Genomic DNA, 22,962 nt, shown 5'->3' with positions numbered 1-22,962 from the left:
TGAGTATGAGTGACAAGTATATCATATGTGATCCTTAGGAGGGCAAAAGTATGTTCCTTCTAGCACAAAACCATACATCAACACACACTGTATGCACACGTATTTGCTGTATTGTGCAGCTCACAACTTGACCCACCCAAGGGTGCGGCTTTCAGCTCTGGTCCTTACGTGCAAGTCCAGACAGGGCGCCAAATGCCTTCATACCAAGTCACACTTCATCTGTGCTGCGTTGTTGTTGAAAATACTGTATGCAAACATTGATTGTTGTCATTAATGAGGGAACTTAGTCATATTTTGATGCTTTATTATGTCCCTATTACAGAAAGGGTTTACGAGACCAGACTTTGCAGACATGACCATCTAAAATCAGAAGTAGTCCTGCACTCCGCCATCAACCGACAGAAGAAGTCTTCATAAACCCTTTTAAGCCATTCCGAAATGTTTTTTTTCATTTTTATCTGCCACAAAGGTTGTGATGATAACGCTCAACAAACGAGAGAGTAGAAAAGGGACTTGAGCATGTCAGACTCACATGTGTGTGTGTGTGCTGTATTTGAGTGTTTTTAGTGTCATCAGGGAAATGTTTGTGCAATTGCAGTGTTGCTGCTGTGTGAATGAACATTATGATGGACACTAAGGTGGTACTTACACAGCATCTTTGTATATATTGCTTTTTCTTCTACCTTTTAAAAACACAATGTTTTATACACTGTATCTTATAGCAACAATAACACTGTTTAGCAATGCATAAAAGAGAATGTAATCCAAAGATATATCACTGAGATTTGCTTGTATGTTGCTGTTTTTCAGCACGGTTGGGATATCGGTGTGCCTTCAAAGCAATTATTTCTTCCTTTTTTTAAGTCCTTTGTGAACTGTTATTTTCAATATGATGCCGGCAATTTTGAAAAAAAAGTTGTGTCTAGTCAATAGTGTGTGTGTTTGTGTGTGTGTGAGAGAGAGAGAGAGAAATGTGAACAGCAGTGGTGAAAGAATGCAGTCCTAACTAGTTTTCATGTTTGTTTAGTCACAAAGGTTTTTATTTGTGTCAATAATCCAAGACGTCACAATTTCATTTCCCACTTTGATAAATTTGCTCCAATGTCATGAATTATCTGACATATTTGTGTCAGCTTTGTAGAAAACCTTGCTTAGCGCGTGTCACATACACGCTGCTGTATCCTCTCATCTAATAAACAGACTGATCTGGCGTGTGAGGTGAATGAATTCGCTGTAACAAGCTGACACTAAAGTGGTAAAAAGTCGACCACTCCCTGTTGACATACTTTCTCCTGCTCAGACAGGAACGATTCCAGCCCTTCCCTTGCTGCACCCAAATGTAGCCTCTCACTTAACTGCAGCTCTAAATGACTCCACAAGGGCCCAGATCATTTCACCCTACTGCTTCATCTGTGAGCACCCCTGCTGGTCAAATATGGCGTATATGTCAAAAAGAAAGCAACCGTGAGCTTGGAGCCTGCAGCCATGTTACACCCTCTTAATTTGACTTTTTAAACAGCTGTCAATATTTACATCAATAGTCTGCCCTCTGCTGGCCATTATGCAACATCCTGCATAACACTAAATGATCGACAACATCTAAAATGTTACATTCTCCATCAAATTGACAAAAAAGTGCACCAATATATTACCTTTGAAATGAATAAATCATTTGGTGAAAAAGGAGGGACATTTTGATTCAACCAACACCCATACAACCATAAATCCATAGTGTTCTTCATAAGCAGGGGTCAGATGTCCTCCTTAGTGACCAGGCAGTAGAAGTCTGAGCGAGCTCCATAGTTGCGTGACCCCAGGTCGGACACGTCAATATCAGAGGGTTTCGGTTCCCGCGCTCGGAAAGGAACGACTGGCAGAATGGGAGCCTTTGAGGTCATTGCTTTGTACACAGGGAGACGTATACCTACAGGCCCAAAAGACAAAACAAAGAATTACAGTGTAGACCTGGGGGGTCAAACTCGTTTTCATTGGCTGCTTTCAGAGGGCCGCGTTTTTTTAATTAATTGACATTATGCATGCGGGTAATAACCTGTTTAATCATGAATAATCGAAATGCAGATGCATTTGATTATTAGATTTTTTTTTAAATGTATAATTTGCTTTAAAATCATAAATAAAGCTAACAAACAGATATTTAACTATTTGTTTTTATCTCACAAAAATACTTTTGCAATACAATATATTATAATATCATTGGTATGATCAGATAATATTAAAGTTTCAAATATGCATTATTTTTCTGTCAAAATTGAAAGAACGAATGCATTTAGTAAAAGAAATAAATAAAAGCCTTTCAGCCATTTGCGGGCCACATAGAATGATGTGGCGGGCCAGAAGTGGCCCCCGGGCCTTGAGTTAAAACCTGTGGTGTAGACTCATTTTAATGAAGATTGTAATACTAATTCAATGCTACTTTCAAGTAATGCTATTGGGTAGAATTACATTTACAGGACCTAACCCTTTCCACATAATAACTGACCATTTCCCTCTTCTTCTGCATTGCCCCATGATGAGAAAAAAGTAGAAGTGACAGAGCATTGGCAGTTGTCGGCCCTAAACTGTGTCACTCTCACCCTGCAAGTGAAAACTACATCTATGGAGTCTTTTCAATCAGCCATGAAAACACATTTGTATGCACAGGCTTTCAAAAACAAGCTGAGCTGGACTTTTTTCTCTTTTTTTAGTCATGTATTAAATATTTTATTGAGTTTTTAGTTGCTTTAATTAGGGTTTTTTTTAAATATATTTTTTAAACCTATAAGATGTTTTTCTTCATTTTATGAAACTATTTTTTGTTCGATCTTTGTCATTTGTACTGCAGCTTGAACTGTTGTTTAAAGGTGCTTCATAAATAAACATTGACCTTGACATAATCTAATAAGATTCAATTCATTAACAATAGAAACGCTCAAATCTAACACAATTCCGATACTATTATCTTCGTAAAGGCAGAGTTTTGGATACAGTCCTTGCACTGGATCTCATTAGAATGTGCAGATGTGTCTAATATTGAGGCTGAATTTGGTGTTGTACTGTGTTTAATAATTATTATTGATTAGTACAATCAGTGGTACGGTACTTCAATTTACTTGGTTCTTGAACAGGGTTTGTAAACAGAACAGTTTGTATAGTGAAGCAAAGTAAACAAATGTATCCATTAGAAACAAAGTAACTTAATGCATCAAAGTAAACAAATGTCTCCATTAGAAACAAAGTAAACACATTTCTCCATTAGAAACAAAGTAACCTAATTTCTTCATTAGAAACAAAGTAAACAAATTTCTCCACTAGAAACAAAGTAACATAATTTCTCCATTAGAAACAAAGTAAATACATTTCTTCATTAGAAACAAAGTAAACACATTTCTCCATTAGAAACAAAAGTAACCTAATTTCTCCATTAGAAACAAAGTAAAATAATTTCTCCATTAGAAACAAAGTAAAATAATTTCTCCTTTAGAAACAAAGTAAAATAATTTCTTCATCAGAAACAAAGTAAATATATTTCTCAATTAGAAACAAAGTACATACATTTCTCCATTAGAAACAAAGTAAACAAATTTCTCCATTAGAAACAAAGTAACCTAATTTCTCCATGAGAAAAAGTAAATACATTTGTCCATTAGAAACAAAGTAAATACATTTCTTCATTAGAAACAAAGTAACCTAATTTCTCAATTAGAAACAAAGTAAACAAATTAATCCATTAGAAACAAAGTAAACACATTTCTTCATTAGAAACAAAGTAAACAAATTTCTCCATTAGAAACAAAGTAAAATAATTTCTCCTTTAGAAACAAAGTAAAATAATTTCTTCATCAGAAACAAAGTAAATATATTTCTCAATTAGAAACAAAGTACATACATTTCTCCATTAGAAACAAAGTAAACAAATTTCTCCATTAGAAACAAAGTAACCTAATTTCTCCATGAGAAAAAGTAAATACATTTGTCCATTAGAAACAAAGTAAATACATTTCTTCATTAGAAACAAAGTAACCTAATTTCTCCATGAGAAAAAGTAAATACATTTCTCCATTAGAAACAAAGTAAATACATTTCTTCATTAGAAACAAAGTAACCTAATTTCTCCATTAGAAACAAAGTAAACAAATTAATCCATTAGAAACAAAGTAAACACATTTCTTCATTAGAAACAAAGTAAACAAATTTCTCCATTAGAAACAAAGTAAATACATTTCTCCATTAGAAACAAAGTAAAATAATTTCTCCTTTAGAAACAAAGTAAAATAATTTCTTCATCAGAAACAAAGTAAATATATTTCTCAATTAGAAACAAAGTACATACATTTCTCCATTAGAAACAAAGTAAACAAATTTCTCCATTAGAAACAAAGTAACCTAATTTCTCCATGAGAAAAAGTAAATACATTTGTCCATTAGAAACAAAGTAAATACATTTCTTCATTAGAAACAAAGTAACCCAATTTCTCCATGAGAAAAAGTAAATACATTTCTCCATTAGAAACAAAGTAAATACATTTCTTCATTAGAAACAAAGTAACCTAATTTCTCCATTAGAAACAAAGTAAACAAATTAATCCATTAGAAACAAAGTACACATTTCTTCATTAGAAACAAAGTAAACAAATTTCTCCATTAGAAACAAAGTAAATACATTTCTCCATTAGAAACAAAGTAAAATAATTTCTCCTTTAGAAACATAGTAAAATAATTTCTTCATCAGAAACAAAGTAAATATATTTCTCAATTAGAAACAAAGTACATACATTTCTCCATTAGAAACAAAGTAAACAAATTTCTCCATTAGAAACAAAGTAACCTAATTTCTCCATGAGAAAAAGTAAATACATTTCTCCATTAGAAACAAAGTAAATACATTTCTTCATTAGAAACAAAGTAACCTAATTTCTCCATTAGAAACAAAGTAAACAAATTAATCCATTAGAAACAAAGTAAACACATTTCTTCATTAGAAACAAAGTAAACAAATTTCTCCATTAGAAACAAAGTAAATACATTTCTCCATTAGAAACAAAGTAAAATAATTCCTTCATCAGAAACAAAGTAAAATAATTCCTTCATCAGAAACAAAGTAAATACATTTCTCCATTAGAAACAAAGTAAATACATTTATCCATTAGAAACAAAGTAAAATAATTCCTTCATCAGAAACAAAGTAAATACATTTCTCCATTCGAAACAGAGTAAACAAATTTCTCCATTAGAAACAAAGTAAACACATTTCTTCATTAGAAACAAAGTAAACAAATGTCTCCATTAGAAACAAAGTAAATACATTTCTCCATTAGAAACAAAGTAAATACATGTATCCATTAGAAACAAAGCAACCTAATTTCTCCTTTAGAAACAAAGTAAAATAATTTCTTCATCAGAAACAAAGTAAGCACATTTCTCCATTAGAACAAAGTACGGTACATACATTTCTCCATTACAAACAAAGTAACCTAATTTCTTCATTAGAAACAAGGTAAATGCATTTCTCCATTAGAAACAAAGTAAATACATTTCTCCATTAGAAACAAAGTAACCTAATTTCTCCATTAGAAACAAAGTAAACAAATTTCTCCATTAGAAACAAAGTAACCTAATTTCTCCATTAGAAACAAAGTAAACACATTTCTTCATTAGAAACAAAGTAAACAAATGTCTCCATTAGAAACAAAGTAAATACATTTCTCCATTAGAAACAAAGTAACCTAATTTCTCCATTAGAAACAAAGTAAGCTAATTTCTTCATCAGAAACAAGGTAAATGCATTTCTCCATTAGAAACAAAGTAAATATATTTCTCCATTAGAAACAAAGTAACCTAATTTCTCCATTAGAAACAAAGTAAATACATTTCTCCATTAGAAACAAAGTAAACAAATTTCTCCATTAGAAACAAAGTAACCTAATTTCTCCATTAGAATCAAAGTAAACACATTTCTTCATTAGAAACAAAGTAAACAAATGTCTCCATTAGAAACAAAGTAAATACATTTCTCCACTAGAACAAAGTACGGTACATACATTTCTCCATTACAAACAAAGTAACCTAATTTCTTCATTAGAAACAAGGTAAATGCATTTCTCCATTAGAAACAAAGTAAATATATTTCTCCATTAGAAACAAAGTAACCTAATTTCTCCATTAGAAACAAAGTAAATACATTTCTCCATTAGAAACAAAGTAAACAAATTTCTCCATTAGAAACAAAGTAACCTAATTTCTCCATTAGAATCAAAGTAAACACATTTCTTCATTAGAAACAAAGTAAACAAATGTCTCCATTAGAAACAAAGTAAATACATTTCTCCACTAGAAACAAAGTAAATACATGTATCCATTAGAAACAAAGCAACCTAATTTCTCCTTTAGAAACAAAGTAAAATAATTTCTTCATCAGAAACAAAGTAAATGCATTTCTCCATTAGAAACAAAGTCAATATATTTCTCCATTAGAAACAAAGTAACCTAATTTCTCCATTAGAAACAAAGTAAATACATTTCTCCATTAGAAACAAAGTAAACACATTTCTCCATTAGAAACAAAGTAACCTAATTTCTCCATTAGAATCAAAGCAAACACATTTCTTCATTAGAAACAAAGTAAACAAATGTCTCCATTAGAAACAAAGTAAATACATTTCTCCATTAGAAACAAAGTAAATACATGTATCCATTAGAAACAAAGCAACCTAATTTCTCCATTACAAACAAAGTAACCTAATTTCTTCATTAGAAACAAGGTAAATGCATTTCTCCATTAGAAACAAAGTAAATATATATTTATTTAGGTGGGCTTTGTACCGAGGATGTCGTTGTGGCTTGTGCAGCCCTTTGAGACACTTGTGATTTAGGGCTATATAAATAAAGATTGATTGATTGATTGATTGATAAATACATTTCTCCATTAGAAACAAAGTAACCTAATTTCTCCATTAGAAACAAAGTAAACAAATTTCTCCATTAGAAACAAAGTAACCTAATTTCTCCATTAGAAACAAAGTAAACACATTTCTTCATTAGAAACAAAGTAAACAAATGTCTCCATTAGAAACAAAGTAAATACATTTCTCCATTAGAAACAAAGTAACCTAATTTCTCCATTAGAAACAAAGTAAGCTAATTTCTTCATCAGAAACAAAGTAAGCACATTTCTCCATTAGAACAAAGTACGGTACATACATTTCTCCATTACAAACAAAGTAACCTAATTTCTTCATTAGAAACAAGGTAAATGCATTTCTCCATTAGAAACAAAGTAAATATATTTCTCCATTAGAAACAAAGTAACCTAATTTCTCCATTAGAAACGAAGTAAATAAATTTCTCCATTAGAAACAAAGTAAACAAATTTCTTCATTAGAAACAAAGTAACCTAATTTCTCCATTAGAATCAAAGTAAACACATTTCTTCATTAGAAACAAAGTAAACAAATGTCTCCATTAGAAACAAAGTAAATACATTTCTCCATTAGAAACAAAGTAACCTAATTCCTCCTTTAGAAACAAAGTAAACTAATTTCTTCATCAGAAACAAAGTAAGCACATTTCTCCATTAGAAACAAAGTATGGTACATACATTTCTCCATTACAAACAAAGTAACCTAATTTCTTCATTAGAAACAAAGTAAATACATTTCTCCATTAGAAACAAAGTAAACACATTTCTCCATTAGAAACCAAGTAAACAAATGTCACCATTAGAAACCAAGTAAACAAATGTCTCCATTAGAAACCAAGTAAAGATGAATAATGGGTTCCAGTCCCGACAAAAGTCCATATTTTAGTGACGTACACTGTGAACACAATATAAAGTGCTACAGCGTACTGTTTACCAAACAAACCTAACAAGGGGGTTGGATCCACTATCTCTTTATTAGCAAACCAAAACAACGACACGCTGAACTGTCCTGTTTGCGCTGCTCTGCCAACACGCACACACACGTCCCATTGGTGCCCTAACCACTGATCAGAAACCCCCCAAATCCTTAACTTTAACAATCATATTGCTACAATAAAAAAAACATTTAAAAAAGTGAATTGGGAAAATGAGCAGACATAGGAGGAGAAGGGAGGGGGGGGGCCTTGTGTGTGCTCTTGGAAGAGACGCCGCTGAACGAGAGGTCGTGTTTTCTCCTCCGCTGAGATATAAGTCTGCTTTGGCATGTTTTTCCCAGTAAAGTCCGGTCTTAAAGCAACTCAAATTTGACTGTGATACAAAGCCCGTTTCGTAAATCTCTTCAATACAAGCAAGCCCAAAATGGCTGCCAGCGGGACACGAAAAAAAGAATGATGGCTTCGTACAAAGAGACTGATTTGGCTCGTTCTAATAGTTCGGAAATCAAAAAGTTCACAAAAAGAGATATTTGTAAATCCAGGTTCACCGCAATACAACAGCACTTTGATCTCCCTAGTTTTTAGTAATGATGGCAATTTTTGGATCTGGAGCATTTGATCTAAGTTAAAAATGTACTTGCATTAGGAATATTTTGCTAATTAAAAAGTAGATTATGTAAACAAACATCCTTGAAAGGAGGATAACATTTTTATCACACGTATTCAACGTGTGTTAATTTCTACATGCAAACAGTATTTGGAAATGTATTTCCATATGATTGACGACTTCTTGAGGCTTCTACTTACCCAGGTCTCCAGCGGGGTCTGTGTCAGAGCGGCAGTCCAGGTAGTCGGGGTCAAGGGTCAGCATTGGGTCTTTGTCATCCTGAAGGACCGTCTGGGGGTCTCCTGCAGACTCATTATGAAAAATCACCCTCCGAGGCATCGCTAAGGCCAGCTCCTTCCAGAAGACGGAGGAGGGAGTCTGTTGACAGCCATAACAACAATGATTCATTTTGATTAGCACATCCCTCACGTTTTATAAAACATCTGATTTTATCTTCTCAAAGCACAATAGCACAGACGTGAACCTTGCTAATAACTCGAGGCTTCATTATGCTACGGCATGGGTGTCAAACTCTGGCCCGCGGGCCATATTTGGCCCGCCGTGTAATTTCACTTGGCCCGTGAGGCGATATCAAATTAACACTAGAGCTGGCCCGCCGATTATATACCCGCCCATTATATCATACTTGCCAAACCTCCCAGGAGACTCCCAAATTTCTGCAGTCTGCAGGTGTACCTAATGTTGTGGCCCAGCAGCGACTGCAGCACGGATTTCATATTTCATTCATTCAAAACTCCTCCAACACGAACATTATTCTTTTTGCACTTTTGGCTTCTTATTAAATAACTTTTTCAAATAGATTCAATCTTGCACGTGGAAACTTTAAATGTGGGCTTTAGTTGATATAACGCTCCCATTAGGAGGTGCATTCTACGCCGGGGGTACGTTATCCGGCACAACACCTGGAACCTGACGCTACAAGGTGTGGGGGGGGGGGTTTGGTGGTAGCGGGGGTGTATATTGTAGCGTCCCGGAAGAGTTAGGGCTGCATGGGATTCTGGGTATTTGTTCTGTTGTGTTTATGTTGTGTTACTGTGCGGATGTTCTCCCAAAATGTGTTTGTCATTCTTGTTTGGTGTGGATTCACAGTGTGGCGTATATTTCTAACAATGTTAAAGTTGCTTATACGGCCACTCTCAGTGTGAACTGTATCGCTGTTGATGAAGTATGCTTTGCATTTACGTGGGTGTGCGTACAGGAGCCACTCATATCTTGTGACTGGGCAGGCATGTTGTTAGAAGGGATGAAAAGCAGACGTGACGTCAGCTCGTAGAGGACGTTAAAAGCAGTGCCTGTAAGGCACGCCCCCAAGACTGTGGAATACGAGATATAATGACTGATGAAAACCTTTGTTCGATAATAAGGGTTGCTTCAGCTCAAAGCCTGAGCCCCGACATGAATGAACTAGCTTCCAAGAAAAGATGGCAGGTATCTGGCTTGGGCACATCAGATTAGATCAGTGTGTTGCAAACTGAGCAGTTTAAAGTCCTGAATGGTTGGTTTATTCATTATTTAATTTTCAAATTTATTAGCCTGTGGAAAAAGTTCATGTTGATATTTACCTCAGAAGGCTGCAAATAGAAAAGAGGCATTCAATTTTTATTTAAATTGTATTTGATATGCCATTGATATTTTTTAATTATTATTATTATTATTTGAAACTCGATTTTGCATGTCACTATAAAGGTATATAAGCCTTGCTTGTTCAATATTTAATGCAAAACTTGTTTGGGTCCCTATCAAAAAGGTTAATTTGTTCAACCTTGGCCCGCGGCTTTGTTCAGTTTTAAATTTTGGCCCACTCTGTATTTGAGTTTGACACCCCTGTACAGCATCAGCAACCTCCGTTGCTTATGTCGCTCCATTGCTCCCCCTCCAAACCCTCTGCTAGACGTTGCACTGCAAAAAGTCAGTGTTCAAAAACAAGAAAAAAAAATACAAAAATTAGGTTTTTTTTATTTGAACTAAGCAAAATTATCTGCCAATAGAACAAGAAAATTTGGCTTGTCAAGACTTTTTAAAACAAGTAAAATTAGCTAACCTCAATGAACCCAAAAATACCTTAAAATAAGTATATTCTCACTAATAACAACTGCACTACTATATGAGTACGTATTTTCTATTGTTTCATTGAATATAAAACAGCAAAGTCCATTTGGCTGTCATCTGTTCTAATATGAGACACAATTGTGTCAAAGTCATGATTTTTTTTTTTACATGCTTGAAATTAGAAATTATTACTTTAAAAAAGTAGTTTTATACTTGTGAGTGTTAATGACACAGCTTTGCAACAGTTGATATTCTAGTTTCAAGCATGTTTTACTCAATATAGGTCATAAAATCTCAGCAACAAGCTGTAATATCTTACTGAGATCATTTAGGACCAAAACCCTTACAACAAGTAAAACACTCTTAACATAAAATCTGCTTAGTGAGAAGAATTATCTTATCAGACAGAAAATAAGCAAATATCACCCTTATTTGAGATATTTAATCTTACTTAGACTTCAGTTTTTGCAGTGTGACATGCACCTCAGAAAAATTTTTTACATTGCGTCAATGACAATGTGGACCGCAGAGCTGTGATTGGCCGGCTCATTTCTAGTACAGTGCAGTAGTACCTCATCTAACCAGCTCAATTGGTTCTATGACCAAGTTCATAACTCGTATCTCAGATAAATGTCTCCCATTGATACAAATTGGAATCAAATGAATTGGTGCTTGGCTCCCCCCAAAACAGCACAATTTAAACATGTAACATGCCTTTTTAAAAACATGTAACTTTTAGATAAAACAATCAGATAGAATGTACTACAAACAACTACAGTTGTTTTATGAAATAATATAATAACATTGTTTATGCAGGTGCCTCCTTTCAACTGCTTCTCTGTCATGTGACAACAGGAACTGTTAATGGTGTTTATGTTGCACACAGACGTCTTTAAGTGACGGACTAGGGATCTCAATTGACAACAAGTGATACGTACATCCGTCTACCAGAGGTAGTGCTCAATCGAATAGTTTGTAGAGACAGAATGAACTGAAACACGTCAAACACACCATCTGCAGCTTCTCAATGTCCGCTGTTTGTCATTTTTAGCTGCATGGCGCGGCCAAAATTAGTTTACTCTGTCGGGTGGCGGGGCTTTTCCTTAAAGATGGCGGGAGAAGCTCTGTTATTCAGGAAGAACTCAGAGTAAAGCCGCCGCTCCTTTACATTGAGAGGAGCCAGATGAGGTGGTTCGGGCACCTGGTCAGGATGCCCCCTGAACGCCTCCCTGTGGAGGGGTCTGGGGCACATTCGACTGGTAGGAGGTCAAGGGGAAGACCCAGGACACATTGGGGGAACTTTGTCTCCCGGCTGGCATGGAAACGCCTTGCCGGGAGGAGCTGGACGAAGTGGCTGGGGAGAGGGAAGTCTGGGCTTCTCTGTTTAGGCTGTTGCCCCCGCAACCCGACCTCGGATAAGCTGAAGAAAATGGATGGATGGCTCTTGTTTCATGTGACCAATATTCTTGCTACTCACTTGTGTTTCCAGTTATTTAGACAATAATGGATGTTCATTAGAATGTGTCATGTCATTTTTAGTTGGTAGTAAATCCATACTGCTTTACAAGCTGAGCACTGACCCTTAACTACATTTACAGCACTACATCACTACTGACATGTGAGGGGTGTACTCACTTTTGTGAGAAACCATATTTACAAAAGAGTCCTTCCCACTATGGACAATTTACATTTATGTAATTAACCTAACCTGCGTGGTTTTGGACTGTGGCATCAAACAGGAGAAACAAACACATGACATGTGCTGCCATTCTCGTTCTGATCATGTGTGGTGAGAGTCTTACCACAGAGTTGTGCCTCCATGTGAGGATGCTGACACAGTGTTGGTGCTCACTGAGCAGCTGCTTGATCTGAGGCCTCATGTGCTTCAGCTGACCCTCCAGCATCAGGATGATGATGGGCTGCTTACACAGCTCCAAGAGGTGTAGGAGGCCCTGTCTGAGAACACACACACACACACACACACACAATCAGTGGGACATTTTAGCTGCACTGTAGCCTGCTGCAAGTCTGACCTGAAGTTGTTGGCACACCATTCCTGCTCAAGGTACGCGTGAGACAGCAACACGATGAGACGGCGGGAGCGACTTATGTTCATTAACAGTTCAGCAGAGGGTTCTGGAAGGACATTTAGTTATGTTATTGAATATGATAAATCAATCATTAAAGCAGTACAACGTTTGCTACTGTACTGTCTTTACCAGTGTTTTAATACACATGGCTTTGCTACATTGTGTTAAAAAACCCTGCTAAATAATTTTATTCCCGGTTATGAAGTTATGCAAAATGCGGCCCGGGCACCATTTGCTGCCCACTGCTTGTTTTTTATTGGCTTGTGGCACATTCACAAATTTAAAGACAAAATAAAGTTCACATCCCGGTTTAGAATTCATCCATGCTGGAGCCTATCTCAGCTGCAAGGCGGGATAAACAGTCGCCACCTCATCGCAGGGCCAACACAGATAGACAAGACATTCACACACTAGGGCCAATTTAGTGTCACCAATCAACCTATCCCCAGGAGCATTCCTTTGGAGGTGGGAGGAAGCCGGACTACCCGGGGGGAACCCACGCAGTCATGGAGAGAACATGAAAACTCCACACAGAAAGACCCCGAGCCCGGGGATCGAACCCAGGACCTTCGTATTGTGAGGCACATGCACTAACCCCTGTTTCACCGTGCTGCTCCCGGTTTAGAATATTACAAAACAACAACAAAAAAAGATACTGGCCCAAATACCCCTAAAAAATTAGACCTAAAAACCAAAATGGCTGAAGATCTGTGTGTCTTACTGTATATGGTCTTTGATGATTTCCGTGCATTCTGTCATGATAAACGTGCACGCATTATTTGCAAGATATGCTAAGTATATTGGTACACTGAAGCCCTTAAAAGGTTTTAGTTGGCAGAATTATATTATGAATAATAATATGAAGAGATTAAATATCTCAAGAGGGTTGGATAAGGTATTACACTGATCTGCTCTGTTACCTATAACACAAAGCTGGGATCCCTCTATGACTATCTGTTGGCTTACCGATGGACTGGACTCCCACACTGTCTATTAATTCAATAATTATACCCGTTTAACATCCATTGCAGCCGGGTGGGTCCCTAAATCTGCAGTCCATCCTCAAGGTTTTGTCTTTTTTCACAACTGGGGTCTTTTGAGTTTTTCCTTGCCGATATGGGTTCAGAATGATCACGGGAGGATGTTGTGAGTATGGAAAGCCCTTTTAAACACGTGTTAGGTGCTGTATTAATACATTGTAATTGATTGATTGATTTATGTGGATGTGTTGTTCAGATAGTCTAGCATATATTGAGTGACCTACATTGTACAGTATTTTAATATTTTTTTGTACAAAATGTAGGGGTGCTCAAAAATCAATCAAGATTTTTATTCAATCCGATTCTAAATCCATTCATAACTTTCGAGATGAAATAATTTTTTTTTATTTAAGAATCAATTTTTGGATTAAAAACATCCATCCATCCATTTTCTACCGTTTGTCCCTTTCGGGTCGCGGGGGCTGCTGGAGCCTAACTCAGCTGCATTCGGGCGATAGGCGGAGTACACCCTGGATACCTCATCGCAGGGCCAACACAGATAGACAGACAACATTCACACACTAGGGCCAATTTAGTGTTGCCAATCAACCTATAAAACACAATTAACATCTATTATTATTTCTATTGATACTGTAATATCCGTGATATTTGTGTATGTGTACTGTGCCTTTAAGGGATTGTGACCGCACGTGCGTAAGAGTTGGCTGGGGAGGGGGAGAGTGTGGCTAACAGCAGCTCGTGTATGTATGTGTTTTTTGGGATCTATCATCGACTTACCGCTTGTCTTCTCAATTGTTTTGTCATTTCTGTCCAACGTTTTGTAAAGCTGGGATTAGGGTGGAGTTGCTTCTGAGTTTTGTAAATACAATTTTAAAAATGCATTTCTAAAAAAAAGCATTTTTTAGGCCAACATATAAGTTGTACATCAGTATCCAAGAGTAGCTTTTGTAATCTGTAACCTGTTTTGAAAAGGTTTTATCATAATTTATATACCAAATAATATACAGTATTACCATAATATTGTTGAATTGAGAATACATTTTTAATCGAATGTTCATCCCAAGGTTCGCAATTGAATCGAATCGTGATGTACTTCAAACTAAATGTATCAAATCGTCCCCCGCATTCCTCAACTTTTCTTCTATCTAGCGCTCGATGTAAAAAGCTTTGACACCCCTGCATTAATGCAAAGTTATTGCATTTAAATTTGGGTGAAAATCCACACAAAAATTTAGAAAAAAATGCTAAATCTCCTGTCATAGGTACAAATCTACTGGTAAACGGTATCCAATTATTACATTTATACAAGGTTAGAAGCTGTAAAATCAAATCAGCTCTGATCCAGATTTCCCATACAAGGAACATATTGAAAGCCATATACAGTACGTCTGACATATCTAATGATGGTTGATTGATCTTATCAATCAATCAATCTAACTATTTATAAAGCGCTTTTTTCATACATAAAAGAAATGCAACGCAAAGTGCTTTACAAACTTAAAAGCAATACCCAGATGACCTAGATCCCACATTATCACATACGCACGCACGCACGCACGGACACAAATACCAAACACACGCACACATATGCAACTATATGAACAAATGATTGCATGGCTGAGTACAGAGGAGACATGTGAGTAAACACCATCACAGGAGCCATCTGCACCAGGAGGTAACCAGACCATGGCCACCGGTACGCTGACACAAAGCACCCCCATAGCACGGCCGATAACCCCTGAAGCAGATGGTTCCCTCTGAGGAATGCTGGAAAGTAAAATTAATAAAAACGGTAAAATAGTAAGAACCATGAGTAGAGATAAAGGATAAAATACAAGTAAGACATATGAAGATAAAAAAATAATAAAGAAAAAAGAAAAAACTAAAATGAATATCCCATCCATCCATTTTCTACCGCTTGTCCCTTTTGAGGTCGCGGGGGGTGCTGGAGCCTATCTCAGCTGCATTCAGGCGGAAGGCGGGGTACACCCTGGACAAGTCGACACCTCATCACAGGGCCTACACAGATAGACAGACAACATTCACACTCACGTTCACACACTAGGGCCAATTTAGTGTTGCCAATCAACCTATCCCCAGGTGCATGAGGTGGGAGGGATAAAATGAATATATAGTAAATATATAATAAATAAATAGAACTAAATACAATCTTGCATAACTAATAAGATAAAAAGTAAAGTACGAAGGACTTCAATCAAATTAATTAATATTAGGTAAAAGCCAAAACAAAAAGGTGGGTCTTAAGCCTGCTCCTAAAAACATGAATGTTTTCCGCAGCCCTGAGGTCCTCCGGCAAGCAGTTCCATAGACGGGGGCCATAATGGTGGAAAGATGCCAAGCCGTGACTTTGTGTCCTGACTTTTGGAATAATTAGGAGATGAGAGTATCTATCCATACACCTGATAATTGATTTAGGCTGTGTGCAATACAATATGGCATTTTATTTGGGCTATGTGCAATGCTACTGTATGTGCAATGCAATAAATATACATTCCTTCTTTTTATTTTATTTTAATTGTTTTATTTTTTAAGTAATTACCTGTTTTTTTTAACTCTCTCCTTTAAATTACCTGAATGTTTCTAAGTCTGTTGTGGTGATCCTGACTTTTTTCTGTTTTGTGTGATCGTTATTGTAGTCTGGGGACTACAGGCGGAAATTAGCCTCTGGCTAAAAGCTGACATATTTACATATTGCATATATGCTCAGGGAGATGTGCTGTCCCTATTTTAAATAAAGAATTGAAAAACAAATCATTAAACATTAAGTGAGAAGATGGGAGAGTGTCAATATTTTTGACGACATGATGAAGACATTATCTTACCTGAACCAGGCAGGATGTCGTTATCATTGAGGTGCAGCTTGTGTGCATGCTTATTCTCCAGGTGAGGTTTGAGAATGAAGTTGATGAACTTCCTGTCGTAGTTATTGTTAACGTAGGAGATGTAAGCATCGTACAACTTCCCATCTAGCAGAAACACATGACACAGAAGGTTATTGCATAAATCCCCACCTCAATCTTTTCATTGCGTCACGAGAACTCTCACCGTTCATCTCGTAGTCTCCGTAAGCGTTATGGTACCACAGTTTGATGTTCAGGTGACACTTGACGTACATGACAACAGTCACAGCCAGCAGAATGAGGAGAACGAAGGCTGCGGTGACCGCAGCAGTGTGATTGGGGCTGCCTGACAAACAACCACAGAATTTAAAACACAAAACTATACAGAAATGAAACAAATACAATATTATATAAAAAAAAGTTTGCAACATCACATTATTGTCAGCGGCGTTAAAGTGGGGGGATAAGTTGGTACGTTTTACTGGGGCCCCAACCACAGTGGCTCCTTGGCTTTTGTAAAGTTTTAATATTTTTGTCTACCTTTAAATAAGTAATTTATATTTAAACAATATATACATTTAATGTAAAAATAAGATTACTTGAATCAAATTAAGAATATCCACCATACCCCCTATCAACAATACGAAATGACAAACTTAACTTGGAACACTTTACTCAAAGATGTCATAACGTCATCAGAACTCAGCTATTAGCATTCACACACAGCACCAGCATTTTGGAACATGGATGGAGTGATAGAAGAAAGGTAAAATATAGTACATCTATTTGTAGCAGCATAGGAGAAAATCATTGTACAAGTTTCACTTTTGCATCTCATTGCCCATAACTGAGGTGCGTTCAAAGACTCTTGATTTAAGTTACAGAGGCGTAACTAAGTTTTAAAGACAGGGGGAGACCTAACCCCCAGAAGATACACTAATAATACAATCATAATACCAATGATGTATTATTAATATTCATATTATCTACTGATGATAATACTACACACATCAGCTAATATCTACTTTACACTCTGTAGTAAAAGAACACTAAACAGATTTATGATTATATTTAAGTGAATATTGACAGCATATATATTTGTATTCATATTCTGGACACTTTATATGCTGGCTCTTTAGAAAATGCAACCCTTTGTTCAAAACAAAACCAAATATTTTAAAGAGCCGGTTTCAACCACACCCATGAAAGAATTAATTTTTTGGTGCATGCAAACATACCAAGTGTGTGTGTGTGTGTATGGGGCAGTGACGTTGGATTTAGGGTGGGGTAGGGTGCCCTTTAGGAGTGTATGGTGGCCCAGATCTAGGTGCTATGCCCCTGCCCACAGTTACTGTATGAAGTTATTATTGACATTATCTTGGCTGGCCCCAGTCAGAGAGGTATTTATTTAACAAAATGTTTATGAGTGAGGTTGTAGTTTCCAGTTGGGTTTCCAATATGTCGCCCCTTTTTGAGCTGATGAATCCATATATTAAAGACACATTTCACAATAATGTAGTGGAGTTCTACACCACTTCAAACTGCTTCAGACATTAATAAGTGAAGTGAATTATATTTATATAGCGCTTTTTCTCTATTGACTCAAAGCGCTTTACATAGTGAAACCCAATATCTAAGTTACATTTAAACCAGTGTGGGTGGCACTGGGAGCAGGTGGGTAAAGTGTCTTGCCCAAGGACACAACGACAGTGACTAGGATGGCGGAAGCGGGGATCGAACCTGGAACCCTCAAGTTGCTGGCACGGCCACTCTACCAACCGAGCTATACCGTCCTAATGAACACATTGTTACGTTAACACCTGTATGACAGTGTCATAAACTTTATCAAAGAGGAAAGGAAGAAACAGTTATTTTATTGGATGCCAACATATTGTGCACGTTTGTATGCGTCACATACATTTTAATATTGTAACAAATGCTGTCAAACTAATACACATATTAATCTGATCAACCACAAGGCAGCTCTGGATTAATGTCGATTAATCACGATTGAATATCATTCATTTTAATGATGTTTTATTTTGCATGAGCAAAGAGAGTCAATAATGAGAATATGTACTTAAAGAGGCAGTGCACTTTTTTCTTTTTGCCTATTGTTCCCAATCAGTATGAGAGACAAGAACACTCTTGTCTTTTTTTTTTAAAATATTTTTTTAGATGATAAAAAACGCTTGGAAAATGCGGCTAATGGGAGTCACCGTTGTAACCTTCAAAGCCCTCTAAAACAACTTTAAAACCCTCCATCAACGTTTTATATGCACACTGCAAGAATATATATGTAATGCAGTAATAGATACGTTAATAACAATAAGTTACATGTACAATATTTACCGTATTTTGGTCATTTTAAGCATTGCTGAACTAATTTCCTCAGCGAATGCTGTCTTCTTGTCTTTCATAATGACTGTGAACGTCCCTCTTCCCTTAAAAAAAAGTGCAGTTCCCCTTTAACGTGTCATGTTAACAAAAAATATGTCTGTTTTTATAAACAAACATTTATTCACATTAATGTGGACCTGTTACTCCCTTTTGTTTTTTTTGCTTTTTAAAGATGGAGGTGCTTCGGTGAAAAGAAAACATCTACCTGCAAAGTGAACATAATACTGTTCTGTCATGATTTGTTTTGTACTCAAATATTCCATCAGGAGGGCCATTAGCGTCTTCCATATTAAGTTTTTTATTCTGCAGCCTGTCACTACCGGATCAACTGCACTTTTGTACATGTGGGACAGTAACACCACTCTGACACACTGCCCAAAAACCGTTGCTAGAGATGTTTTGTGGATTTTGAGTCATTCTACAAAATTAATTTAATCAGATTAAAAATGATGATGGATCAATCCGCATTCACGCATTAATTTTGACAACCCTAGTTGTAACAAAAACTGACTCCTAAATTGATGGATCCTAGTGAAAAGCAGCTGGCACCTTAAAAATATGCAATTCAAATACAGATAATATGTGGTGCACGGGTTTGTTTTGAGTAGTAATATGTTGTGGAAATACAAACTCAGTTTTGAAATACAAAGGTGTTTTACTTGAATTCTTCAGGTGGAAGTCAGAGGAAGAGTTCCTCAATGTGCAGCTATACAGCCCAAAGTCTTCTGACTCCTGAAGACTGACCACCAGCACACTGCTCACCATCAGCTGACCCCCAGCAAGAAACCTAACATGAACACACTGTTGAATTTCAGGACGTTGAATAGCAAAATTATTTCAAATTACCATGAGGAAGTGTTTTGTAAAAGCAGGGAGTTGATGTTGAGAGGTTGGCCATCCTTTGTCCACTGCACCTTGGCGTCACATTTCTTGTCCGTTAGGTCCCAAGAAAGCAAGGCAGTGCAATTCAGAGTCTCAGTGGACCCAATCATTGCCGAGAGTTCATTCTGAATTTCATTGGATTTGAATTCTGGAGCTTGGGAGCAGACGGAGGCTGTGGAAAGACACAGAGCTGCTATCAGTGTTCACTTGGCACAATGTCGCCCTTCAGCTCTCAACCCTGAAGGGCACTAATACTTAATTCCTGCCTGTAGTGGGAGCCCTAAACATTAGACATTTACAACAATGGCGCCATTCTATTTTGAGACACACTGATTTTGGTCCTTACCCTTAACTACGAGGTGCACAGTGAACGAGGCCGAGCTGTTGCCCGGTTGCATACATGTGTAATTTCCTGCATCTCCCAAAGTGATGCTTGCAAACTGCAGGTAGGAAGTTCCCTGCTGGGTGTCCAGCTGCTGACAGTCCTTAAGCCAAGCCAGTTGGGGCTGGGTGTCATCCTGGTCATGTTGATCCAACTGCAAAGAGCAGTTCAGTCGGTATGGAGGATCCTGCTGCCCGTCGTAGACCACGTGCTCCACAAAGCGGCCCTCGTCAACACATGCTTGAGCTTGAATTGAAATTCATTATATACATTAGATATCAGACAAAAACATTGTTCCAAAAACAGTAATACCTTAAAATGCCCCAAATGTTAATTAATGCCATCCATCCATCCATTTTTCTACCGCTTGTCCCTTTCGGGGTCACGGGGGGTGCTGGAGCCTAGTTCAGTTGCACGGCGGGGTACACCATGGACAAGTCGCCACCTCATCGCAGAGCCAACACAGATAGACAGACAACATTCACACTCACATTCACACACTAGGGCCAATTTAGTGTTGCCAATCAACCTATCCCCAGGTGCATGTCTTTGGAGGTGGGAGGAAGCCGGAGTACCTGGAAGGGAACCCACGCAGTCACGGGGAGAACATGTAAACTGCACACAGAAAGACCCCGAGCCCGAGATTGAACTCAGGACCTTCGTATTGTGAGGCACATGCACTAACCCCTGTATCACCGTGCTGCCCAGTAATTCATTCATTAACCAAAAATATTTTGGAAGCATTATCTTTATCATTCAAGCAAATATTTATTATTCAAGATTGGACAAAAACTTGGAGGTCAAACAGACATTGACTGGGACATTACGTTAACAGCAATTCCACAGTATTCAGTCAATCAATTGATCAATCAATCATATCCTCTTTACAGCACACCAGGAAAAAAAAAAACACTTCTCGCCCAAAGTCAGCTGGGATAGGCTCCAACTCCCCCGTGACCCAAATGAGGATAGGATGAGGATCTGGAATTTTTTTTACACTTGTTTGACAATCAATGCTAAAAAATACAGGGCGACACAACTTTTAGTATACTGTTTTGATATGTTGGTATGAGTAAACTTGTGTTTTAAACACTACTTAAAACATTAACTGCCAGTCCAGTTAATAAAGGTTTTAATTAGGGATGTCCTAGGGATATTATCGGCCGATAATATCGGCCTGCCGATATTATCGGCAGATAAATGCGTTAAAATGTAATATCGGAAATTATCGGTATTGTTTTTTTTTGTTTTTTTAATTAAATCAACATAAAAAACACAAGATACACTTACAATTAGTGCACCAACCCAAAAAACCTCCCTTCCCCATTTACACTCATTCACACAAAAGGGTTATTTATTTCTGTTATTAATATTCTGGTTCCTACATTATATATCAATATATATCAATACAGTCTGCAAGGGGTACAGTCTGTAAGCACACATGATTGTGCGTGCTGCTGGTCCACTAATAGTACTAACCTTTAATAGTTAATTTAACAAATTTTCATTAATTACTAGGTTCTATGTAACTGTTTTTATATTGTTTCACTTTCTTTTTTATTCAAGAAAATGTTTTTAATTTATTTATCTTATTTTATTAATTTTTTTAAAAGTACCTTATCTTCACTATACCTGGTTGTCCAAATTAGGCATAATAATGTGTTAATTCGACGACTGTATATATCGGTTGATATCGGTATCGGTAATTAAAGAGTTGGACAATATCGGAATATCGGATATCGGATATCGGCAAAAAGCCATTATCGGACAACCCTAGTTTTAATGATGATTTGGACCCTGGGATAGATTATTTCTCTTAGGAACCAGTGTCCAAGAAGGATTGTGATCCACCTTTTAAGATCCCAATGAATCATTGATTTCATCTTGTCCAAACACACAAATAAGCAACATACATATTTCCTTATTTTGATCAAAGTGTCACATAAACAGTACATGTCAACACACAGGAGCCTAATGTTTCACTGATTTGGGACCTGTTTGACAGGCTATGTTGCGCATGCGCGTATCGTCATGTGGCCAAAACCCCACAAATAACCTGCATAACTGGCCCTGTCTGATTCTTCTCAGATATTTCTTCGTTTTTCACCAACTTTTGTTGTTTCTTTGAGGACATTTCTCACAATAAATGCCATTTATGCGGGTCCAAAGTGCTGCTCTAGTCCAACTGTTGCCAGGCAACAGCACGAGACTATAGTTTGACCTCGCGCACACTGACCGGTTCACCTTTTCACGCTTAAAGTATTCGACTTTTAAAAGACTACTAGGGACATAAATTATATATTGTATTGACCCGTAGCTTTAACATTTACTCCACACTTCTGTGGAAGTAAACGTAAGTAAACAAAATGTGATTTTCTGCATCCTTACCATCAGCGTGAACAGAGTTGCTCCAGAAAGACGAGCTCAGCAAAATAAAGGCGACAACGACGGCAGCCATGTCGTCGACAACACAATTCCTATTCAGGTGAGATACAAAACCTACATTCCAGCCTATAAATGTAAGTGAACCTTCTTTGGGGTTATATGAAGTGTATCGACTGAGTAAGGAGCACCACTGCGCAGCCGTCGGCCACCTGCACCTGGAAGGACCGAAGGTACTCGTTCCTATTGGCTGTGTGGTGTCACGTGATCCAAACCACAGGTTTTACCTGGTTTCCAATACTGTACACTGACACCTGGGCTGGGATGGAGAAGCTAATTACTGTACTAAACACGCCCTGCACGTAATTGTGGACTCATTAGAAAACATTGAGAAACATTCTGTGTCAATCATGAAAGAATCTGCACATATCATTTG

The 22,962-nt window shown here is 37.0% G+C and overlaps 2 protein-coding genes across 3 annotated transcripts in view; one reads left to right on the top strand and one right to left on the bottom strand.

The window, feature by feature from the left end:
- pkp3a (plakophilin 3a) overlaps window positions 1-1,210 on the top strand; it is a 34,897-nt gene extending 33,687 nt beyond the window's left edge. For both annotated transcript variants that reach the window (XM_061969668.2, XM_061969667.2), the window contains one exon: window positions 323-1,210. In XM_061969668.2, the coding sequence (XP_061825652.1) occupies window positions 323-364 (42 nt within the window). In that variant the 3' untranslated portion in view covers window positions 365-1,210. The remainder of the gene's footprint in view (window positions 1-322) is intronic.
- On the bottom strand, window positions 1,011-22,760 carry sigirr (single immunoglobulin and toll-interleukin 1 receptor (TIR) domain). Its single transcript, XM_061969669.2, has 10 exons — window positions 22,533-22,760; window positions 20,109-20,390; window positions 19,727-19,934; window positions 19,540-19,667; window positions 16,686-16,826; window positions 16,463-16,606; window positions 12,562-12,664; window positions 12,331-12,484; window positions 8,659-8,836; window positions 1,011-1,924 (listed from the first exon to the last, which is right to left on the bottom strand). The coding sequence occupies exons 1-10, from the start codon at window positions 22,600-22,602 to the stop codon at window positions 1,752-1,754; spliced, it is 1,581 nt and encodes a 526-aa protein (XP_061825653.2). The 5' UTR covers window positions 22,603-22,760; the 3' UTR covers window positions 1,011-1,751.
- Window positions 22,761-22,962: the final 202 nt, after the last annotated feature.

Source organism: Nerophis lumbriciformis, linkage group LG10, assembly GCF_033978685.3.
Source record: "Nerophis lumbriciformis linkage group LG10, RoL_Nlum_v2.1, whole genome shotgun sequence".
Taxonomy (NCBI): domain Eukaryota; kingdom Metazoa; phylum Chordata; class Actinopteri; order Syngnathiformes; family Syngnathidae; genus Nerophis; species Nerophis lumbriciformis.
The sequence above is the reverse complement of the archived record's forward strand: the minus strand, read 5'-3'. Positions and strand labels throughout refer to the sequence as shown.